Source organism: Myotis lucifugus, unplaced genomic scaffold, assembly GCF_000147115.1.
Source record: "Myotis lucifugus unplaced genomic scaffold, Myoluc2.0 scaffold_37, whole genome shotgun sequence".
In the NCBI taxonomy this organism is placed as follows: Eukaryota; Metazoa; Chordata; class Mammalia; order Chiroptera; family Vespertilionidae; genus Myotis; species Myotis lucifugus.
Genome location: NW_005871085.1, coordinates 2605992 through 2630532, shown reverse-complemented (window position 1 = coordinate 2630532; position 24541 = coordinate 2605992). Strand labels below are relative to the sequence as shown.

The following is a 24541-nucleotide window of genomic DNA, read 5'->3' as shown; positions in this document are numbered from 1 at the left end:
CTGAATTTATACATTAATTTGGGGAGCGTTAATACCTTTATCTTAATTAAACAGTCTCATCCAGGAACAGAAATGTCTCTTCATTTATGCAAATCATCAACTCTGTTATTAGTGTGAAAATTCTCTCTAGAGAGATCATATATGTTCTTAAGTAATCCCTACTTAATAATTTAAATTGGTATTGGGGATAATATCCATTTATAGTTTATTAGTTATAGCTGCTATAGAAAAATGCAATTGATTTTTGTAAGGTGATCTTGTATCTAGCAACCTTGCTTTTTAAAAAAAAACAATTAGGTAGAGATCAAATTATCTGTAAATTATAGTTTTATCTCTGCTTTTCTAATTCTCACACCTCTTCTTTTTCCCTTTATGGCACTGTAGAGGATTCCTAGAACTATGGTAAATGGTAACAATGATACTGGACCCCCTTGTATTGATCTTAATCTTAAAAAGATTGTGTCTAAAGTATTTCCATAATATTTGTGGAAAGTATTAACATAATATTTGCTATAGATTTTTTGGTATATGACTTGCATCAAATTGAAAAGTTACCTTCCATTTGCTAAGTTTTTTTTATTATGAATAGGATTAAACCTTATAAAATGCCTTTTCTATATTAGGATAATAATTTTTCTTCTTTAGTCTATTAATGTGGTGAATTACAGCGATGAATTTTTGTGATAATAATGAACCATCCTTGCATCCCTGGAATAAATACCACTTGATTATCATGTATTTTTTAATACATTTTTGGATTTCATAGTTTGCTTTTAGGATTTTTGCATCTGCTAGATTCTATCTTCTTAGTATTTACTCTAGATTTTAGAATGAATATTTAAAGAAGACTGAGGTTATTCAGTGTCTTTAGTCTCCTCAAGAATATTCCAAGGACCAACTTCTGTGCTATTTCTGTCTAATATTTTAGTTCATGCTTATATTTTTAAATTTCACAAATCAAACATGATAGTTTTACAATACATGTTAATATTTACTAATTTTAAAAAACTTACTTTCTTACTCACTTTTCTTTCTTGTATCTCAGCCCTTCCATCTAGGATCATTTCCTTTAATAACAGCAAAAAGCATTTACTATGTGCCAGGTACTATTTTGAGGACTTTAAACATATTTTAATTTTAATCCCCCAATAATCCTATCTGGTACATAATACATTCCTTCTGTTTAAAGAAAATTCTTTAGAATTTTTTTCTCTAGATTTCAGTTCTTTGGTCTGTCCCTTTTTCCCTTTTTTGCAGGGAAAATAATTTTTCTGTTTAGAAGCACAGAGTGTATAGGATATCTCAGGGAGAAAGCAACAGTGGAAAAGAAAGACAGAACCTTGGCCCTGGCCGTGTGGTTCAGTGGTTGGAGCATTGGCCTGTGCACCAAAGTGTCATGGGTTCGATTCCCGATCAAGGGCACCAAACAAAGAAAAAAGAAAGCAGAATCCTGGAGAGCATCAAAGCTCATATGTTGTTCTCACGAGCCTTCCCTCGAGCGATGGTGCCCACAGGAACTGCAAAGCCAAGGGCCAGAGCCAGCGCAGTGGAGGTCACCGGAAGGGCTCTTGGCATGGAGAATGCCAGCCTTCTCCCAGCCCAGCATGTGCTTTGACTGCTATGCCTCCTTTCTCCACCTCCCATACCCCTAGACCCAACCCCAGGAGGGAGTGGCACTGCCCAGAAGTGACTAAATGTTAGCAGACCTTCCTGTCCCTCCCTGAAGCAGGGGTGCTCCTGGGATCAAGGACTGATATAGTTCACAGCCATGGAGGCCCACTGCTGTTTACTGCTTATGTCAACTGTGGCTGAAATAAGCAAGGCTGTCCCAGCCACGTGCTGGAGCGGAGCTGCTAGACACACGCGCTCAGAAGGAAATGAACAGTGAGTGGTAAGCAGTGCCCTTAGCTCCATCTTACCTTCCCCTCTAGTTGGCTCTGGGCCTCCCTTGTGAAGTCTGTGGGAATAGAAGGCTGTGTGGGCCTGTAAACAGGGAGCCTGGAGGCGGAGCCTGGAAGCTGCCCGCACCCGCAAATGCTATGGCCCAAGGACATCACTGAGGCAACAGGGGTCCCCAGTGGGAGTCAGAAACCCAGGCCGTATGTTTTCAAGGCCTTTTCCCTGAGATGCACTGCTCTCTCCTGCCTTTTAGCCAAGGTGCCCCTCTCCTTGTTTCAGTCCCCTGGGACCCCGTTTTCTCCCAGCATTAAGAACCATCTTCAAAAAGCAACACATGAAACCAGTTTTAAACCAACTTTAATCATTTTTTTTTTTTTTTGCTGCCCAAATACTGTACATGCAGAAGCCATGTGAAGAATTTTCTCCTCAAGGGAATTGGCAAGAACGTTGTACGAACGGCTGGCAAGTCCTTCCCAGCTGTCCACCTGCCACCCGGGAGCCACAGCCAGTTTGGAAAGATGCTGCACATAGAAAATGTATAGGAGCACAGATATAAAAGGCGAATTGCTTCTTTATCTAAACAGTGTGCTTGTCAGTCCCTATCAGCTATCTCTCTCTTTGCAGGATGCATTTGGATATTCTAGAAAAAGGGTTCCTTCCTCCTGTGAATTTACATTCTAAAGGAGCAGACCGAACAACCAGGCCAACTTTTCCCAAGGAAGCAGCCACTCAGCCTGCGGAGATGTCGCCTGGTAAAAGACACTCTGGAGAGAGGAGTGGTTTTAAGAAGCAAAATACGTGGACAGGACGTTCCCTCTCTCCTCCCATCAGAGAGCATTTCCTTTAAAATTCTCCCATGTTCGACTCTCCCACCGATGTCATTCTAGAAGCAGCAACGAGGACCAACTGCTGGTGGGGATACCAACCTACACAGGATGCAGCTGAGGTTGTAACATCACTTCAGCACCTTGAAAATTGTCCGTTGTAGACACCTCTTAATCATTTCTCATCATTCCACAAGAATAAGAAAGAATGAGCCACAGAGAGGTGGGAGCAGTCTGTTAGGGTTCCCAGAGTTCTCGTCAGAAGCAGCATCTGGGTGTGGACGGATGAGGACCTGCACCCGGCTTGGGTACCCAGGGCTGGAAGAAACCAGCCCGTGGAACCAGGTGACCAGGCTCAACCCTCATCAGCTCCAGATCAGACTTTCAAAACCTGGAGGGAACCGTGCAGCAACTAGCAAATGCTCTGATTTTGCAGATGAGAAAGCTGAGGCCCAGAAAAGTGAGAAGTCTTGCGCATGGTCGCGGTTTCTGGCAAACTTCCTATAACAGCCTTTGATGCTCTATAGCCAGCTGTCCAGGCCATTGACCCATGGGGTAGATGCTCTGTTGCCCCTGGAGTTCCCAGGGCTCATTTGTTAGCCCAGCTCTCTGGAACCCAGTCCCACAGGTCTTCCTGGCATTGGGGTGAACTCCTTGTTAGACCCAAAGCCCCTGTCCTTACTGGCCAAGCTTCCAACCAGAGCGCTGGAAGGTTTTACCAAAGCACTTACGCTTCTCAATGAGCAGTCTAGGCCCCTGAGAGAATGCAATTTCTCTCTCTGCCGTGGTTTCCCTCACAGGCACAGCCGTGCTGGGCCCACAAAAGCCCAAGCTAGGGGTGGGGGTGGGGGTGGGGGAGTTGCTTTGCTACATGGAAAGATTAAGCCCTTTTGTCAGAGAACAAGGTCCCACCGTCAGGCAGACCAACACAGAGCTGGTGCCCACGGAGGCCAAGTTGCTCTCTTTGGCATCACTGACATTGCTCTGAGATGCTCAGGCACTCTTTCAAATAACCCTTTCCCAGCCAGACCAGGTCGATGCAGCCCCGATCAGGCCTCACCTGATGGGGCAGGGCTCCCCTGCCCGTCAATCATGATTGTTTTGTTTTGCCCCAATCTCTTCTGACCTGAGTGAAAGCAGACTTGAGGGAGAAGGCAGGGGACAATGAGTCCGCATTCCCACCTCCTCCCTGATCATCCAGTGAAAGACAACGCAGTACAGGAAGCAGCATTTTAAAGACCCTCTTTACGTGTCAGGATATTGGAGAAGAGGATGCAGAGGAGGGGTGAGAAAGGGAGGGGTCAGCAGGGCAGCGGGCCTCTTCTTACCCACCTCCTTGCAGCCACTGCAGGACCACCCCTGGGCCCTGAATGACGCGCCATCTCCCTCCCCTCAGGTGGTGGACAACTCATTACAATGTCAAGCAAAGGCAGCAATTTCTTGCAGAGTTTGCACAGTGCAGGGAGCAATCAGAGAAATAGAACAGCAGCCTCACTGAAGCCGTGCTGCTTTCTGGGCCGAGGGAGACGGGGGATCAGAGGTATTAGGAGCTCTGGAGCCCCAGGGGAGGAGCACAGGTCTCCCGGGCAGCAAGGTGAAGAGCAAGAACCCTGGTTGGGTGTCAGGGCTCCTCGTAACGCAGTCTAAGATTGTGCTACATTTCATTTCCAAAGAAGTTCTCTTGGAGGGTTCTATTGTCTTTAAAAGGGGGTGCTCTGCTCTCCTCAAGGCTGGCAGTAAAGAAGAGCTGGGGCAGGCTTGCCCTGGTGGGTGCCATGCCCCGGGGAGGACTGGCTTGGCCTCAGTGCCATAGCGGGCAGTGATCCCACGAGTGATGAGCGGCTCTCTCTGGAGCTCCTAGGTTCTGCCTCGGCCAGTCCTGGACACGCCTGGGGCTTGCTGCACACGGCGGCCTCCCAGGGGTGCCTTTCCTAGGAGAGCTGGTGGTGGAACTGCCTGGATGGGGAGTCATTCTGGAGACAGGTCTTTCCTGCAGGGTCACATCCCCCTGGTCAAACCATGACGTGGCCCATTCGTGGAGCCCGGTTCATCCCGAAGGCCCATCACAGACTCCCGGTAGGGAAGCCATCTCTGAAGGGAGTGGGACGGAGTCAGCAGAGCAGAAATGTGAAGACAGCGCTCTGAGTCATTCATCAGGTTCCTGCCCATCGCCCAGCATCGCTGCAGGGCCTTTCTCTCTCCGCCACGTCCCCCACGAACCTGGCTGAGCAGAGGGAGATGGAGTGACAGAGCCCCCGTCTGAGATCAGCTCTGGGCTTCACCTGGGCTAAGGGGGGAGGGGGTTGGGGCCAGGATACTGTCCCTGGCAATGAGTTGGTCCCAGGTTGGGAAGAACTCTGGGGGATCTTGTTCCTTCCTCCCCCACCATCCCCTCTGAAAGAACAGATGCTCCCCGCCCAGGGACGGCTGGAGTCACACTTGAGCTCCCTCCTCTCCTGCGACGGGCTAATAGAGCTGCTTCTCAGACAGGCCCCTGCACCTGGGGTGCTGAGAAACAGACCCCAACATCCAGCCGGTCACCAACACACACACATCAGCCTCACACGACTCCACCCTCCTGGGGGCAACTCTAGGTGGGGATTAGTCACTTATTTGGTACAAAGGGTTAAAAAGAATCATCCCAAGGTCAACACGGGGTGGGGGTGGGGGATCACTGCCCATTAGAGATGGAGCTGTGGAGTGGGCCAACCCCTGGGCGGCTTTGGCAGCTGGGGATTGCAGGCAGCTCAGCCCGTTATCAACACATCAGGCCCCACCTCTGGCTGGCACCTCCCCTGTGCTAACCCAACTGCCCCCCAGGCCAGGGGCACCGGCCTCCAGCCACCCAGCGGCAGCCTCTCTGCTGGCAGCTCCTACCTTCTCTCACGTCTTTCTGGACCCTTTGAGGAATGAGGGTGACATCCCCCCTTCCCTGGGGGTGGCTGCATGGTCTGAGGATCGCCATTCGGAGCCACATCAGCAGATGTCCACACTTTCACCCATAAGCCCACCACCCGCGTGTGTTTTCACACCATCCTGAGGGCGACCTCTCTCGAGGTGAGCACATCACAGACAGGACATAAAGTACCTCCGAGGTGAGCACATCACAGACAGGACATAAAGTACCTCCGTGAGCGTGGGTCCTCCCTCTCCCCACCCTCAGATCAAAGAGCACAGAGCCCTTTGTTTCACTGTAGAAACATGAGAAAAGCAGGCCCAGTCCTGACAGCGGGAGAGAATCTCTGCAGAAAGAGAAAGTGGGACCCAGCTGCCCCTCCCTCTCTTCCACTCACCAGGGGTCTTCCACTCACCAATGCCGACACAAGAATGGAGGCTCGGGGCCAGGCGCTCGTTGTGTTTGTTTCTTTACTGCCCGTATTACCTATTCTGTGTCTGTGGGCAGGAATGACGGGGTCCTGGTTTCCTCCCCTTCTGTTTGGGGAGAAAAGGTGGATCCTGCCCCAAAAGGAGGCCCCTTGGCGGAGATGGCGGTATCTCCAGAGAGCTTCCCTCCACCTCCCTCAGAACCCACCTCCATGCCCGCCCGCTTTGGTTACAGATGGAGACCAAGCACTCAGGCTCTGAGCCTGCACTGCCTCCCGGTACATGGTTGGAGTCACTGCAGCACTGGGACGATGTCTGGGGAAGAGAGAGCCTGCCCCATACCGTGACCCCCTGGCCACTCTTTCCTCCCCAGACACGGATCCAAGGGCTGTTATGTCGGGCTCCTGGGCAACCTCTCACCTTTCACCCTCGACCTGAGGAGGGAGAGGACAGATTTGGGCATTCCTGAGCCAGACTTCAGTCCACGCACTGGTCCCACCCTCAGGACCCAGCCTGCAGACCAAGTCAGAGTGTGAGTGGCTTTGGGAAGCTCCAGCCAGATGGGTGGGATGAAAGCAGAGCGGGTAGGTGCCTGGAGCAGGCCAGGCCACTCTCCAGCAGGCAGCGGGCAGCAGGAGAGCTCAGGGAGGCAGGGAGGCCGAGCATGAGTATTGCTTTGTACAGAGCTGGTGGCTGTGGCAGACCAGAGTCCAGAGCCAGGCTGTGTGGGGCCAGGAGGCTGGAGCCCACATGAGTCTGAGCTCCCAGACGCACCCTGGTCTAGAAACGAGCAGAAGAGAGCCCCGAATGAACTTCAGGCAGCTAATCCCCAGACAGGATTCTCAACGGTGGCTCAGAGCAAGTCAGCCCTGCCCTCCTTGACCCAGCAAACAGCCCCACCCTCAGCACCTCCTCACAGGCCAGGCCCCACCAGGATGAGCCCTGTGGGGACAGGGCCACCCTCCGAGCCTGGGGAGGACACAGGTGCCTCCAGGGACTGTCTGCTTTGGCAGATTACATCCCCGCTGAGGCAGCCTCCTGGATGGCCACACCTCCCGTCCACACCTGCTGGGGTCCCCTGGGAGAGCTCCTTTGGCATGTCAGAGGTGCGGTGGCTTGGAGGGAGACAGGAGGTGAAGAGCAGTGCTAAGCGAGGTACCGGAACGTCCCCCTAAGGTGTCTGGCCAGCAACCCTGGAAACTAAGACCTCCCGTGTTTTGCTTGTAGGAAGGAGGCGGCTCCAGCCCGAGAGAGGAAGCAATCTCCAAGCCCTCAGCTCCCCAGGCATCTTTGCTTCCCAGGCCCTGGCCAGGGCACTAGCCGAGCATGCTACATGCTGCAGACGCATTCAGTGGGCAAAGCTGCCGGAGGACGGGTGTCAGGGTTCCCAGAGGGGCCTCGCGTGGCCAGCTGCAGTGGATGCTACATTCCTCAAAAAAGGTAGCAGTGCTGGGAGAGGCAAAGGTGGAACAAAGAACGAGACAGGAAACTCAGCAGGGACCACCAAGAGAAGGAACAGGCAGGACACTCGGGCTCTGCCCCGGGCACAGGACCAGGCAGGATGGACCAATGGCCACCCCCCCATTCCATCCCCGGACCGAGGGGGTATTGTGTTTACACAACACTCATTTGGGTTTCTTTTCAACAAGACACAGAAGGACATGGATTTTGGCCCATGTAGTCACCAAGACTGACTATACCCAGACAAATGAACAGATGTAACATGGTCACACACAGACACAAACACACACACAGACACACACACACACACACACACACACACACACACACACACACTACACTCTCCACCGCCAGCTGGGACGAGCCCAGTAGCCAACAGGCATGCAGCAGGGCGAGGGGCCAGAAAGACGTGAAGACTATGTACAAGGGAGTGGGGGGCACCCCTTCCCACACCACACCCAGCCTCTTCCTGAGGTCCTTAGGTGCACGAGGGGCTGGTGGCACTCTCCAGGGAGGACTGGGACAGGCGCCGGGTGAGGGATCCGAGGGTCGAGTCTGCCACGGAGGATGTGGGGAAGAGTTTGTACCAGCCGGTGACGGCGGCACTCAGGTCCAGCTCATCCAGCATGATCTGGGCCATGCCCATGAAGCACTTGTGGTCCATGCGGCCGTAGTCTCCCCAGACGATCACCTACCAGTGGGAGAAGAAAGAGGAGCTGAGCCACCTCCCCGACTCCAGGGCTGGGCAGTGGGCCCAGGAACCTACAGGTCTCACCAGGGCACAGATGGATGGGACAGAGAGCTGAAACTTGGCCTGACTTCAAACAACTTGCCGCCCACTTCACACAGGCTCCTACGGACTTTAAGTATATCATCTCCATTGTTGCAACCATCCAGGTAGAGGTGCCGTGTGTTATTTCCACAGAGGAAACTGCCGCTCAAAGAGGTTAATGAACTAACCCAAAGACACACAGTCACTGGTGGCAGAGCTGGGCATGTACCCTGGGTCTGACTTCTGGAGCTCCCAGCATCCCAGATGACAGCCTTCTCCGGGAAGGAGCAGATGGAGACTCCAGTCCCGCTCTGCTGCGGCTCATGGTGGGGCCTGGGCAAGCCCCTTGCTCTCCCTGGACCTCAGGGTTCCCATCCATCCATAAAACTGGGGGAGGGGAATAGATTAGCTCAGTCATTTTCAAACTTGTGTTTTTATTGGTGAATTCTTTTTTCAAAATAGAAATAGAATTCCGATATATATAAAAATGGACAACCAAGACCAAACTTTCCCCCACAGAACCCTAGGGCTCGTCAGTTCTTACTGTTTGCAGCTCCAAGTGCCTTTGCTATGGAACCACCTCAGCCCAGAGGAACAGTCATGGATGAGAAGTCCCACAGCTCAGACAGCCCCTGGCTCAAGCCTCTCCTCTGTCACCCGTGGCCTCGGGCAAGGCCGACAGCCCACCGCGACCACCACTGTTCAGAGTTAGCGAGTAGCCTTCTGTGTGACAGGCACTGTGTGAGGCCCTCCACAGGCATCTCTCATTTGATCTTCACCACATACTACAGAGCTAGTAAGTGATCAAGCTAGAACCTGAACCCAGGGCAGAACCCAGAGACCGACCACCACTGTGCTCGATCCCCCTAACCACTTGGGCGCCTCAGGCGCTTCATCTATGAAACAGGCGTGAGGATCCCTCCCTCCCGGGACTGTGGTGAAGGGTTTGTCACTCTCAAGGGGTGAGAGTCACCTTGACCTGGGCTCAGCTCGGCTCAGCAAGGCCCCAGCTGAAACCTCACGCCAGCCACTCCATCTTTGTTTCCTCATTTGTAAAATGGGAGAGTCACGCCTGCTTCACAGGTTCAGCTGGAGGATGGAGCGAGGTCACAATGGAAAGCAGCTCACAGCCTGGTGTGGAGCCGATGCACAATGAACCAGCGCCCGGTGGAACCTGGCAGTTGAGCTACCCTCCAAACCTTGGTTCCTTATGAACCAGCCGGGGGCAATCACACCTCACTGGGTCGTGAAAATAAATGGGCAACACATATTAACGCACCTGGCATTAGTACCTGGCACAGGAAGTGGCGTAAATGAAACAGATTTCAAATGATAACTTGCAGTCTTGAGCGTTGCCCTCTCACACTCACCTGCAGCACCTTGCCCTGGGGCCCCTCGTCAAAGAGCAGAGCCTGCTGGTACAGGGGGTCACAGGTCTTCTTGGCCACCTTTGTCTTCTTCTTGGCCAAGCAGGCCCCATTCTCAAGCAGGTAAACCTTGATATAGGTGGCTAAGGGATGGGAGAAAGCACGATGGGGAGGGGTCAGGAGCGACTGCTATGGCCTGTCCCATCCCCAACCCCCAGGTGACCCTGGAGGTGAGCAAGGTGAGTAGGACGAGCTGGCCAGTGGACAGCAGGTCAAAGAGACTGACTCCTCCGTCCTTCTCCACCCCCGCCCCTATTTCCTGGCCTTTTGGGCAAGTGGTGACTCCGGTGTTGAGGGTACTGATTTAGGCCAGTGGGGAACTAAGGACTCATTAGACCCAGACCTCAGCAGCATCCTCCTCACTGGGAGGACCCATTTCCAAAATCCTTCTCCCAGCTGCTCAGCCTCACCTGGGAGAGATTTGGAGCCAGGTTTGGGGGTCAGGCCCCGAGCCTCGATCACTTCCACTTCCAGCTGGCCACTCCGGTCCATGATGGCAACATGCACATCCCCTGCAAGGGAGAAGAGGGACAGTCCAGGCAGAGCCAGACGAGCCACTGTGCAGAATGCCAGCCTGCAGGGGCACTACCACCTGGAAAGGGCATGAGATGAAGAAAACTGCATGTGGGAGAACTGGCCTTAGGAGACACATTAGAGCAGCGGAGGAACACAATAATGGGTCCCTAGGGGTGGGGTGGGGGCATGACCCTCAAGGGACATGCTTGGGGACCAAAAGTGGCTGTCAAATGCTCATCTAAGCGTGGTTAACTGAGAAGCTCCTGTTTTACTGAGAAGAATAGGCAAGTTTGGTGGCAGAGCTTCTGGAGTCAGGAACACAGAGGGAGGCTGTGGGCTCAGGGGCTCTTATTCACCTTCTACACAGCAGCCCTCAGCCACTCCCCTAAATACATGTCAAATATTCAAAGACTATCAGCTTGAAGAGATGCTGAGATATGAGTCTGCCCAGGGCAGGAGCTACTCCCTGGGAACCAGGGCCTGCTTGCATCATCGCCAAAGGATGAAGGGAAGGCCGGCAGATTTCCTGGGAGCAGAGGACTGAGAACTCCTCACTGTGCTCCCACAAAACGGATCATCCAGCTGGGGCAAGTTCTATGTGTGGAATCGTGTCAGTTATCTGATTTCTAGAACTCTTAGCATTAGTCACTTGGAACACCCTTCCAAGCAGTGCAGAATCATCGCCTGATGTAGAAAAACTAAAATAGAGCTGACTGTGGGCTTAGGTACCCATTTTAGATTCTCTGAGCCATTATGCAATTGTTTGTATTTGCATACTTGGGAAGATGCAAATACAAACAAAGACATTCTGGAATTCGTCCCCCTTCCTCTACTCTTCCTGACCTCCCCACGGGGAAGTGGAGGGGGATGTCTCAGGAATTAATCTCCTGTCTCATTATAACACCCCCAAGATGAGCAAACACAAACCTGTCATTCCCAGTTTGGGACACCAGAGGGCACCACACGCATAATTCTAGGCTGTGATGGCGCATTTGCCTAGTGGAAGTGGCTGCTCCTCTCACTGCCTCCCAGCTCTTGGCTGGGCTCAGGGCTGCTGGGAAAAGCAGACTCCCGGGCCCCTAAGAGTTTGAAAGCAAGTGCTGAGAATTAGCCAGTCCAGCCCAAGAGCCAGCTCAGAGCTGACGCTCACCCTGTGGGCGCACCCCTCTTCCGCAGACAGAGAGAGGCTCCTGAATGAGCAGGGGGAGGAAGACAGGGCAGTGCAGTGGGAAGAGCCCTGGCGGGAATGAAATCCCAGCTCACTGTATGGCTCACAGCAGGGCGCTGTCTGCACTCAGCTTCCTCGTGTGCTTGAGGCCAGTGCAGAGGTCTGGGTCAGACACTGCTTGAGTCAGACTGTGGGGAAGAGGGTGGTCAGGAGGCGTCTCTGGGGAGGCTAGGCCTGGGAGCAGCTGCTTGAGCCAACATATCCACTAGCTAAGGGAGAGGTTGAGGAAGGAGCCAGGACTGCAGCACAGACTTCAGGAGCTACTCCTGGCTACAGGAAAGGGGGATGAAAAACTACTAAAGGCTTCTAGGTGCCAGACACTATTAGAAGTCAAATAAGACACAGTCCCTAGGATCAAATGAAATACTTCAGGCAAAGCATGAACCTCCCTACCCCTGACCCTCAATAAAAGAATAACCCTCAATCAATTGTTGATAGTGAAGGCAGGTATTTTTATTCCCATTTTATAGATGAGGGGGAACAGGCTCAGAGAAGAGACTTCCCCAAGGCCACTCGGAGAACTGGCGATAGAGCCGGCCCCCTGAAAACCAATGCCCTGATGATCTGTTCACCATTTTCCGTCCAGCACTTAGCAGAGCCGGCAGAGTGTGGTGGAGCGGAGCGAGGAGGAATGTGCTGGGAGAGCTGCTGCGGTGGCCTTCCCCCCGGCGGAGGGAGGATGCGTGAGTGCTGTGCTCACTCTGAGCTGGCAGGGAAACCTGAGTGAGGCTCGGGTCACGCAGGGCTCTGCTGATCTCACCCTTTCTGCCATCACCCCACTCGCCCTACCCTCATGAAGACTCACCCATTGGTGGAGTTGCCAGCGTCTGTCGCCCCACAATCTGGGCTGGTCCCAGCCCATCCAGGAAATCGCTGAACTGGCTTTCGGGCCCAAGCCGGGTGGTGGGGAAGATGAACCTGGGGAAGGAGGCAGAGGGGCACGTGAGGGCATCTGGCTGGTGGGATGCAGCGGCTCTGCCTCCCAGGCACTGGGCACTCCCCTCTTGCCTCAGTTTCCCCTCTACATAGTGTAGTGTACTACTTTGGCTGGGGACAGACAGTTTGAAATCAAGTCGATAAATGAGGTAGTGCCCTAAACAGCCAGAGTCCAAATTAACACAATTATAGGGTTCAGATTAATGACGAGTGGTGGTAGGTGCCCCGTGGTTGTGTGTGTCTGGGGGGAGGGGGGTGGTGCTGGAAAGCAGTAACAAGAAAAACCGACAGTGACTGAAAGTTGACCATGTGACCATGTGTCAGTGCACTGAATGCTCCACGTGCCTCATGTAATGGAATCCTTGCAACTACTCTGTGTGGCAGCAGCTATTACCCAATTTTACAGATGAGAAAACAGAGGCATCCAGAGGTAAGAGACTTGCCTACAAAACAGGTGATGCCCAACTCGCGTGGGTTTATGGTGAGAATCGGGATAGATGGTGCATGAAAAGTTCCAGACAAACAGAAAGCAATATGTGGTAGTTATTGCTGCCGTTGTCACTGAGGGAAAAGTGCTACTTGTGCATGTCCTTAAGGTGTCCTGGGTGTGCCAGCAGAGAAAGGACAGGTGAGGGAGGGCTGGCCCAGGTCCACTCATGAGCTACAATGGACCAAAGAAAGCCCTAAGGCTAGAGAGAGTCAAGGTTGTCCCAGAGCAAATCCCCCGCTGGACGGCTTGGCCTTGAGTCCCCCTGGGCCAGTGACAGGCAGGGAGGAAGACAGGCTGTGTGTGCTTGTCAGAGAAGCCATGTGTCTCCCCCCCCGCCGCCCCCCAGGAAGGGGTTTCAGGCTCACCCACTCCTATTGGTCTGTTTCGCAGGTAGTACCGACATCGCTCAGTACCGTAGCGAGAGTTAAATGAGACAGTGTTTGGTCTGATAGTGCTCACTAGATCCCCGAATAAGAAGCACTGATCTGAAGTGCCCAGTGATACCCTGCATACAGTAAGACACAATACATGCTAGTGGCTATTTGCACTCATGGCTGTAGGCATAGCAGTGAGATACACGAGCACAGAATCTTAAATAATCCTGAAATCATTGTGCCTTAATGAGGCCAAATCAGAAAATCTTAGTTGAATACCGTAGTTTCACAATGTAGAGGAGACCTGAGGGACTTGCAAGTTTTTGACTGCAGCCCACACGCAGTCAAATGTAAGGAATACATTTACTGTCACAGACCTATGTGCGCCCACACATTAAAACAACTGACACAGAAGTTCACAAGGCAATTCATCCTCACTCCATAGGGTACAACTGAATCTCTATTTCTTTTTCTAATGCTGGTTTTACCCCCTGAACTGATTTCACTTCCTGCCTCTGAGTTACCACCCACAGTTTGGAAAACTCTGATCCAGTCCCATCTCCTTCCCTGAGCTCCAAGCACGGCCACGTGTGAGACCTCCACTTATCGGAGACATAACAATGGTTCTAGATTTAAAGGATTTGAGTCACTTTCTCCTTTCAAACCCTCTCCTCTGGAGTGGGGCCACGTGTGGTGCTGGGAGGCGGGAGGCATGAAATATACAGAAGGGAGGAACCACTCCCAGGCCACTGGGGGAAGACTGGGGCCCTGGCATCGGACATCCAGGGGAGGGGAATGGAGGCAGGTAGGGGCACAGGAACACAGACATCTGGGTTGATGTTCTCCAGGTGGGAAAACCAACTGGAGATTTTCCCGCCCTGCTCTGGCTCTGTGACTAGAGGACCGAGGAGGGAGGGTCCGGGGTGGGGTGGGCTGCACGCACGTGCCCTCGGAGCTGTTGCTGTTGGTGCTCCCATCGGTGGACTCCCGGCTGCCCTGGCGCGTGACCCGACTCCGCATCTCCACGGCGATGCCTGTCTCCGTGCTCCTCCGGATGTTGCTGCGCAGCTTCTTGGTGGTCCCTTCTGTGACGGGTCCCCCACACCAAGCACAGAGAGGGAACAAGGTCAGATCACCAACGAGGCCTCTCTGAGAGCGCTGCTCAAAGTCACCCTCTTGGGAGGGGGCGTGGTGGGCAGGGCTGTGACCGGAGACAGGGGCATTGCTGAGATGACCTCTAGAGCTGGTTTGCAGCTGACCCCTGGCCTTGCTCAGGGCAGTGACACAGACAAAGCTGATCAGAAAGATGGCTGGAGGCAGAATCGGGACGATGGGCTGGGGGTGTGTGGAGTTACCAGGTAGAGCCCCCCTCCCCTCCCTGCAGCTCTTGGGCCGTCATCCTTGCCAGGCTCCCCTGACAGCTACCTTCCCACTCAATTTCAGCCTTTGCTCCAAAGGGTTGTGTTCCTGCCTCCCTCTTCTGGAAAGTTTGCCTTTTGCTGAATTTGCTCTCCCTCATGCACCTGTCTCGCTCAGACCTCACAGCCACCTCTCTGATACCTTCACAGGCCCTATAACAACCCCGATGAGAGGCCTGGGCACTCCAAACTAACATGCATTCTCCAGGTGGGTCTGGACATGAAGAGGCGATTAGGGAAGCAAGAGTAAGAGAGGATGGCTGGGTCGGCTTGAGTTGGCTATGGCTTTGAAAAGAGGTCTGTAGAAGACCCCTAGAAGCTGTGCAGTGAGAACTTGCCCCCCCCCCATGTCTCTGTGTCTCCTGTTCACAGGGCCCTCTACCCCCATCCTGCCCCACGGCTCAGCCTTGCAGGGAACATAGGACACTGTGCCTCTCCTAGCAGCACACCATCCAGCCTGGGTTTCCATGGCAACCTACTCAGCATTGCAATGTGGTCCCTCTAGACACCCTCCCCTCCTGGGGCCATCAGGGTCACAGAAGCCAGGTTGAGGGTTTATATGGATTTCCCCTGCTAAAGCTTGGCTGCTTGAGGAGCTTGATGGGGAGGGAAGTGCTGCTCAGATAGGGATTGTACCAAAGGAGCCCTTTGCTATCACTGGTTAGAGACCCAGGTAAATTAAGAATGAAGTTGGCTATAGGGGCGGGGAGCGGTAGGGGGGTGAAGCAGGCACTGAAGCCCCCTTAAAAACAATGGGGAAGGGGGAGCTGGTTACCCTGGCAACCCACCCATATCCAACGGTGAGGATATTCAAGACCTGCCCTGGGAAGAGGGGTGCTTTATACCTCTTGCTTTGTCCTACTTATCTTTCAGGAAGTCCCACTGGGAGAGGAAAGGCTAAAAGGGCTAGCGTCACTGGCAGACAGACAGGGGGGTGGGGCACTGGGAGTGGGAGGTGGTAAGGAGAAATGTCTCCTTTCAAACCATAAACCATCCCAGCTTCTGGGATATTGGAATAGCTAACTATCCAGGAATCAATGAGACCATCCACTTGTCTGTCTGTCTGCCTGCCTTACACACAGTCATGTTAGCTCACCTATATTTCTTTCATACCGACCGGCATAAGCAGACACACACAAGTGCTGACAATCATATTTATGAAGACAGTGATCCCACATACAAGGTTATGAGTATGTTCATACAACAGTCACAAAAGGTACTTCCAGGGTTTAATCATACATACACAAGACATACTCTGTCACAGAAATGTGTCCTTCACACCATAACACTTGCAGTTGAACCTATCCATTCAATCACACACATAGATGCACACCCACAAATGGTGCGTGACCCACCACACACAGAGGGCTGGGCAATAACAATGGGTGTTGAGGGACTCGCCCTGTCCCTGGCTCCTAACTGCCAATCCCCGCTAATGCAGTTAGAAGACAGACAGGTCTGTGGGAGCTGCACTCTACCCTCCCTCCCCTCGAATCCTCCACACACAACACATCCTGGGCTGAAGCCAGATCCTTGCCACCATATGACCCCAGTGCCCTTCTCCTAGAGCATGGGAAAGCTTTGGCCACTTGGGAGAAAATTTCCCTTCTTTGATCAGACCTGTCCAATCCACTGTGATGCCTAGTAAGGGAATCACAGAATCCTTGAAATGTTAGTGACACCTTGGCTAGCCCCCTGCCCCTGCCATTTCACAGATGGGGAGCTTGAGGTCCAGACATCCATAAGGCCGACTCCCCGTCTACTGATGCGCTACTTCTCACTCTTCTCCACCAATTCCACATTGATTTGAGATGTGATTCAGCAGAGACTAAGCCCCATGTCTTCTGGGTGGGGAGAAAGGTCTTGCAACCTTAGAGAACATTTCTCTACTGTTTCATACCTGTCCAGTCCCTGAACTCTGTTGACCCAGGGAGTAACTTTATAAAGCCTCTTTCCAGAGAAACGGGGCAAATTGCTTGCAATAATTCTGTGGTTGCCGGAGACTGAAAGACTCCAGGAACCATCCCATCTGTCTCACTGCATACAAGGGAGAGGCAGTCACAGCTCCCAACAGCACTCCATGGCATCTCCTGGAATGATGCTGAGCCTTCTCCCCACCTGACTCAGAGCCCAGAGCCCATGAGGAGCTGGAGCTGCTGTCCTCGGTGCTGAAAAGAGCTCAATGTGGGCAGGACTGGGACAGCCCAGGATGGCCTGTGTGGACCCAGTCTAAGGCTAGGCCAGAAGCCACCTGTGTCCTGAGACCCCAAAGCTCTCACCCTACCGCATTCACTGCTCCCACAACATAGAGAATGTTAGATCTAGAAGAAAGCTTGGAGAGAGTCCCTTCGAGCTCCATTTTCCAGAGGAAACAGGCCCAAAGGGAAGTGTCTTTCCCAGGGTCCCATGAGGAGTTGAAGCCAGGATTATTTTTTAGAAGCTACTCTATCGCAATGTGAGAAATAAACTGGAAGGGGTAGGCAGGAGGCAGGGAACTAGAGGGAAGGCTGGTGTAATAGTCCAGGCTTTGAAACAAAGAGGAGGGAGTGGGCGGAACTTGAGCCAATGCAGGGTATGGATAAACTAGGAGGAAGGAGGCCCCTGGGAAGGCAGACCCAGAGCCCAGAAGACTGGGTCCAGGACAGGAGTTCTTCCCCGCTTCACACAGCCTAGCCCTGCAGGGAACTGAGCCATCCCACCTGGGGCAACCGGAGATACCCTGCTGGGATCTTTTCCCAGAGAGAGTTTCCAGAGCTGATTCCCAAGGTGAGTCAGCCCCATACATCCCTCTGGAGCCAGACTCTCCCACCCAAGCTAGGACACTGACAACTCCCAGGCTTGGGAGGAAAACAAATGGGACATGGAATTACAGATGGGAGAGGGGTATGCCCCACGCAAGGGGCTGTGAAAGCCAGAGAGCTCACTTGCTTTTTGGCCCTACTGTTTGACTGTGGGAAATAATAACACCGGCAACGTTATTAAGTGTCTACTATGTACAAGGCTGTTGCCTTTGCATCTCCTATGTCATTTAATCCCCTGGACAACTCTGAGGCACAGATTATTGTCCTTATTCTACAAACGAGGCGGCGAACTCAGAGAGGTGAAGTTGCTTGCCTGAGTCCCCAGCTAGTAAATGACAGGGTGTGGCTCTAAAGGCCACCTTGAGTCCCTTTTTCAGGCTCTGACGCTTCATCAATAAAATGAGTACCTTGGACTAGATGAACTCAAGGGGCCTGTCCTGCTCTGACATTTGGTGACTGGATGATTCATAGAGACCTTCAGTTAGAAGGGCATCTGTGTATTCCCCTGGCTCAGGCCCCAGACCTTCAGCCGTGCCCTTGCCTACCCCAGGGACAAGTGATCCAGAAGCCCCACCATCACTCATCTCCCCTCGAGGCTGGGGGTCTCCTTGGTGTCCACTCCAATCCATGCCTGCTGACTGGTAGTCTAGGTAGGTGGACAGTCCCAGGCAGATCACTGGACTATCTTCTAGTGACTCGGCCCTGCCCTGGCCCCAAAAGACCGTTCCTCCAAATCGTTTTGGGCACAAAGGAGCCTTTGGATCGGAAGCTGACTCGGTTGGAGATCAGCAGGGCTTGGTCTTCTCAAGCCAGATTCCTGGGGCCCAACACCTCTTCAACCTCCTAACCTTAATACACCCGCCTTGGTCCTGCCCCAGCCCAACTCCTGGATCTCCAGGCCCCCTCTTCCTGACTCCCTCGTGTCAGGCCTACACTGTGGACATTCACAGGGGCCATGCCCGCCCACCCTGGGGCACTGATAACTGCAAGCCCCCTTCTCACTTAGCATTTCCCTGAGCCAGAAACCACATCACAGCCTGCATGCTGGAAAAGACCATCCCACGTGCTCCTGTGGAGGGCTTTATAAAAAGCTATTTTAAGGCCTGGAAAAGTCCCCCACCCCCAGCCCCAACTGGGGCTCTCGATGAGCATTCTCCCCGGATGCTCCGGCACCCCCGCCCCCTCACCGCCCCCACCCAGCTGCCTATTTGAAGGTTTCTCAGGGAAGTTGTTACTCTGAGAAAAATAAGCAGGAAGAGATTTTAATACACAACCAGCTGGTGTCTGGGCTGATGCCACACAATGAGGAGGTCTTGGTGGGGAGGGCTGGCTCCTCTGTGATGTAGGGTCCAGGTGTGACTGTGTGTGACAAGGCGGGTCGCCCTCCACTCTGAGCATAACTGGGATTCCATAACTAGACGTCTGAGCAAGTATAATACACATGTTGGGATGTAGCTGATAAAGTGTGTGAATATGGGGTTTTGTGAGATATGGGTGTACACATGTGTGACATGTTTCTGTGACCATGGACACTGTGTGTGTATTTGAGAGAGGGGGAGAGAGGGAGAGAGGGAGAGAGGGAGAGGGAGAGAGAGAGAGAGAGAACACTTCAGTGACCTGGGTCTGTCTGTGTTTGTGTGAATTGCATGATGACTGGCTTTATGTGTGACCATGTACAGTGTGAATGACTATCTTGTCCTTTCCTGCCAGTAGGGAGGTATAACCAAGCAAGGCATGTGTCTTTGTGTGCATCTCTCTCGTGTGACTTTGTAATGTATGTGTGTGACTGGGTAACTACATTTGTGTGGCTCTTTGTACTTAGGAAACTCGGAGATCACCCGTGAGGCTGAATCGTGGAGATCACCCGTGAGGCTGAATTGTGGGGATGTCTGTGCCTGGACCTGGCGGCTGTTTAATAAACAAATGCTGAATAATGTGTAAGTTTGTGCATGGACGTGGCACAGGGTAATGGTTAGGAGCATGAACTCAGAAGCCCAATGCTGGGGTTTGAATGCTCCTACTAGCTATGTAGTTTGGGGCATCTTACTTCCCTTCTCCGTGCTTCAGTACTTGCCTCACAGCGTTACATGAGGATTCAATGAGTCGGGTCATGTACTGGACCTAGAATAGCACCTGGTATCTGGTAAGTGCTACATAAGTGTTTGTCCCTGGGTGCAAGGTGTCCCGCCCCGCCCCGGTGCCCCACGCCCCCTCACCAGGCTGGGGGAGCTGGAGCGTGCTCTTGCTCCACTGGGTCAGGCCCACAATGGCCACCATCTTGGCGCCAAGGCTGCTACGCCGCTTCTTAGCAGTGGTGGTCCCGGGCCCGGCCCCGGCCTGCTGAGATCCGCAGATTTCACTGCTGATGCTGGAGCTCCGAACCACATTCCTGGGGCCTGCAGCCGAGGCTGGATCTGGCTCCCCGTTAAACATGGTCCCAGGGGCGGCAGAGCCTCAGGCAACTCTATGGGGAGATAAAGAGACAAAGGGGGTCCCACATCAGACCCCTGGGCCCTCTACTGCAGCCACCACTTAGCCGTGTGACCTCGGGCAGATCACCCGGCCTCTCTGAGGTTGTGAGGCTTCAATGAGCAAATAAATGTAAAGAGTGTTCACAGAGTCTGGCTCAATAAATGGAACTATTCTTATTAGCACATGGCTACCCTGGCAAGCAATGGGGTTTGGTGGTAAAGGCAGAGGCTGTGGAGTTAAATGGCCCACTCTTGAATTCCAAAGGCCTCTACACCAGTGGTTCTCAACCTTCCTAATGCCGCGACCCTTTAATACAGTTCCTCATGTTGTGGTGACCCCCAACCATAAGATTATTTTCGTTGCTACTTCATAACTGTAATTTTGCTACTGTTATGAATCGTAATGTAAATATCTTGATATGCAGGATGTATTTTCATTGTTACAAATTGAACATAATTAAAGCATAGTGATCAATTACAAAAACAATATGCAATTATATATGTGTTTTCCGATGGTCTTAGGCGACCCCTGTGAAAGGGTCGTTCGACCCCCAAAGGGGTCGCGACCCACAGGTTGAGGACCACTGCTCTACACACTAGCTGTGTGACCTTGGGACCAACAACCCGGGGTTTCGGTGAACACTTCAGCAAAACAAGAAGTACAAGCACTTACCTCATAGGATTGTCCTAGGGATTAAATCGGTGCCTGTGAAAGTGCCTGGAACAGCATCAGGCACAGAGTAAACATTCAGTAAGTGTTAGCGATGGTTAATTCACAGCCAATAATAACAACAGGGAGAGCAAAACTGGCTCCATCCTGTGCGGGCTTCGAGGAGGTCCTCCTGCTTGAAAGGGAGGGCACAGAGGGGTACAAAGAAGCAGGCAAGAGGCCCCCTTAACTGCACTACTGAGCAGCAGCCACTCTAAGCTCCTTAGCCTATTTCCTCCCAATCTCTTTTCTATGCATCTACAAAAATAATGGAATTCATACTACAAATCAATTTTAGATCCTGGTATTTCTCATTTATCCTCATATCACAAACATTTCCCAATGTCATTAACACTTTGTATAATTTTTTTAAATAAATGGTTTTTTTAAATGTTTTAAAAATATATATTTTCATTGATTATAGAGAGGAAGGGAGAGGGGGAGAGAGATAGAAACACCAATGATGACAGAGAATCATTAATCGGCTGCCTCCTGCATACCCCCTACTGGGGATCAAGCTCACAATCCGGGCATGTGCCCTGACTAGAATCAAACTGTGACCTGGTTCATAGGTCGATGCTCAACCACTGAGCCACACTGGCTGGAGGGCTTAATGTTTAAATGTTTTGATGCCCAAACATCCCATTGTATGGAGGTAGCTTAATTAACTGAAATATTAATAGTTACTTCTTAGATCAGTTCCAATTTTCTTCTTTCTCTCTCTGTTTCTCCATCCCCCTTTCCTTCCCTCCTGTCTTTTAAACAACACAGCAATAAACATCTTTCTACATTGATTTTTTTCTGCTTATTTCCTTAGGATTGATTCCCAGAAATGGAGTGACTAGTTTAAGGGGGTGTGGACACTGCTGGTAGCTTCCCCAACATCCATTCTTTCTCCCTGCTTCCTGACACACCGGTTTTATCCAGTACCACCCCACCACCCCGCCTTGATTAGTTTAAGCTAATCAATGAGTGTCAGTCACCTTGGTAACTCTTACTGGTCCATGTGACAAAGTTGGCCTAATCTGATTTAAGGGAAAGATTTGGTTTCCATGATTACAAGAGAGGTGGAGGTCTCTCTCTCTCTCTCTCTCTCTCTCTCTCTCTCTCTGTGTGTGTGTGTGTGTGTGTGTGTGTGTGTGTGTGTGTGTGTGTGTCCTGCTTCCCCTAGGGAAGGCCCAGCCATAGGATGAAGCCAGTGTGCTGAGGGCAGCACAGCACAAAGACAGAAAAGGCCTCGGGCCACCCTAAGCTGGCCTTTCTGTTATGTGAGATAATGTATTTTCCTTTGCTTAAGTCAGTTTGAATCAGGGTTCTCTGTTACATCCAAAAGCATCCTACCTGATACCAAGGGCACAAACATTTTTTGATTCTTGGAATATATTGCTAACTTCCTTTCCAAAGTATACAAATGGACTCCCCCTTAGCTGCATTCAACAAATATTTAAGCCCTTAAACTTCCAAGGCCTATGTTGAGTGCCAAAGATACAGTAGTGAGCCAGGCCAACTTCACCCTGCCCTCCCAAAGCCTCCACTCCAGGAGGAGATAGATAGTAAACAACTAATAACGCAATTAAGTATTTCAGGGCAGTTCTGATGAGTATAGGGGAGAGGACAGGGGGCCCTGGGAGCCACTCTGGGGGCCAGGCAGCAGGCATCTTTGGCTCTGTGTTGTAGAGGTGGGATCTCTGGTATCAGCCCTAGGATTGGCCGAGTATTGGAGAGGAGGCCGCTCTAGCATGCTCTGCGCCCAGTGGTCCAGGCTCTGTCCCGGCCTACAGTGTTTTTCCCAGGACAGCTCCCCATCCCAGGGCTCAGGGGCACTTTGCTTGACCCTCTGCCCTCAGGTCTGTCACCCTGAGGAAACCCAACTTTTCAAAAGCACAAAGAAAGGGGTGGGAAAGGGAAGGCACCCCTCCAGCTAACGAGGAAGACAGATCCTAGGCAGCTGACAATGGCTGCCTGGCCTTCCGGTAGGTGTGGCTCCTGCGGGCTGGGAATTAGGGCTGCCAGTGGGGATGAGTCAAAGCCGTGTCTTGCCTTCTTTGTGGCTGTCTGGACTGTTCTCACTCACCCTGCGATGTGTGCAGAGCCCCGGATTATATTTCTCCATCCATCCCCCATCAACATTGCAGCTAATGGAAAGTCCCCTGGACTTGGGCCTGTGATGATCTCTTCTCTTTACTTTCCAATTCTAGTGCCAGTTGGGGTGTGTTTGGGGGCATCTGCACAGCCTTTTGGTGGATGGTGGGAGAGCGCTTATCTGATACTTTGAATCTGCTACAGCGTAAGCCCAACTTGCTCTTGACAGTATTTGTTAGGTGTGTGGTTATCTCCATGTCGCAGATGAGAATACTGGCTCTCAGAGATGTGGAGGCCTAGCTCATCCGACTCAGCTAAGAAGTGGCAAGGCCTGCACTCAAACCCAGGTCTCCGGTTTCCACAAAGAGTCAGACACACTCTGCAGCCCCTGCCCCTTCAACCCAGAACCCACCCCAACATGTGGGCTTTGCCCTGAGTCTCTGGGCTCTTTGAGAAAACTGCCCCAGAGCAGCCAGACTACAGGACACTCAAGTACACCACTCCCAGGGGACGAGCAGGTAGGAGGGTAAGGGACAAAATTCCTGACCCTGCCAACCCAGGGAATCATATTTCCTCATGAATAATCTATGGCACAAACAAGCGGATGGCTTGACATCCAGGACTCTGCACCCTCCAGAGCCACATTCTCGTCTTTAACCACCCAGGGGCCTGAGAGCTGATGAGTGCCTGGAGGGTGGAGTCTGTGAGCACACATGCAGGGGCAGGCTCAGGACGGGGCTCTAGTTGCTTCTATGGCAGCCAGTCCAGCTCAAGAAGGACAAGACAGAGAGACAGACAGAGCTGGCCACCTGGCCCCTATGAGGAAGGAAGTCCTACTGCATAGCAACCCCTGAGCCATCAGGCCACAGGGACAGGAAAAGAGCAGCAGGCAGAGGGGGCCGGAAGGATACAGAACACAGAACCTCACGTTCTGGCAGTTTAAAAGATTGCTGATTGAATGACATCCTTTCCACAGAAATCACTTCAACAATTCCCACCTCTGAGCAGGACTCTCCTTTCCCAGCCCAGTTTAGGGCACCCCAAGGAAGGGAGTTGTCCCCGGATCTCGTTGGATCAGGGGGCCTTGCTGTCAAGTTCTCCCTGCTGACCCTGCTCTGTGGCTACAGCAGCATCTAAAACTACAGCTCAGACTCACCCTCTGGAGCAGCGGTCGCCAACCTTTCGGACCTCACGGACCACCAGTGGTCCGCGGACCACCGGTTGGCGACCGCTGCTCTGGAGGAAGCTGCTGCCTTGGCTGCTGCTCTGACTCCCACCAAAGCCCCACACTAGCAAGTACCGCCCCAGTTCCCCACCGAACAAGCCTTGTTTTCTTCCTGGCCCTTGATGTTTGGCCGAGGTCTGAGTACCCAGCTGATGAGAACGAGCTCAGGAGTTGAAACTGATTTGCCGTCCCTTTTCCATCCTGAGCCTTTCATTCTGCGAAGTTGGAAATCAAGGTCCAGAACGGGAGACACACCCAGTCCCAGAAAGTTGGTGACAAATCAGAGCTCCAACCCAAGGCTCCTAACTCCCAGGTCCCACATCACCTTGAAGAAAACCCAAACTCACCAAACTGATGACTCTGAGCGTGGTGTTCCACATCACAGGGGGCTGTGCCCCTCCCAACAGCACTCCCCTAGGGCATTGACAGGAGGCTTCTGTTAACTTCTTCTGGGACACCAGTTTTCAAGAAAGGAGGTGAAGGCAATCAGGGTAGCTCCCAGGAGGAGGTGATGTGATAAGACTCTGGAAGGAAAGAGGAGAGCTTAGAGGAGGGACTAGAGAAGACATCTGTCTTCAAGGGCT

The 24541-nt window shown here is 52.3% G+C and overlaps 1 protein-coding gene across 5 annotated transcripts in view; it reads right to left on the bottom strand.

Moving 5' to 3' along the window:
* Window positions 1–2239: 2239 nt before the first annotated feature.
* Window positions 2240–24541, bottom strand: part of RIMS3 (regulating synaptic membrane exocytosis 3) — a 39617-nt gene continuing 17315 nt past the window's right edge. The window contains exons 2-10 of one of the 5 annotated variants that reach the window (XM_023752725.1): window positions 24305–24481; window positions 20615–20659; window positions 19687–19934; window positions 14195–14336; window positions 12257–12369; window positions 10118–10219; window positions 9651–9790; window positions 8096–8199; window positions 2240–2420 (exon numbers count right to left, since the gene is read on the bottom strand). In XM_023752725.1, coding sequence (XP_023608493.1) covers window positions 2261–2420; window positions 8096–8199; window positions 9651–9790; window positions 10118–10219; window positions 12257–12369; window positions 14195–14336; window positions 19687–19903 — 978 coding nt within the window. In that variant the 5' untranslated portion in view covers window positions 19904–19934; window positions 20615–20659; window positions 24305–24481 and the 3' untranslated portion in view covers window positions 2240–2260. Of the gene's footprint in view, window positions 4944–6071; window positions 8200–9650; window positions 9791–10117; window positions 10220–12256; window positions 12370–14194; window positions 14337–19686; window positions 19935–20614; window positions 20660–24304; window positions 24482–24541 lie in introns of those variants that run through there. The other 4 variants (XM_023752724.1, XM_023752726.1, XM_023752728.1 and 1 more) reach the window with 4 other exon arrangements.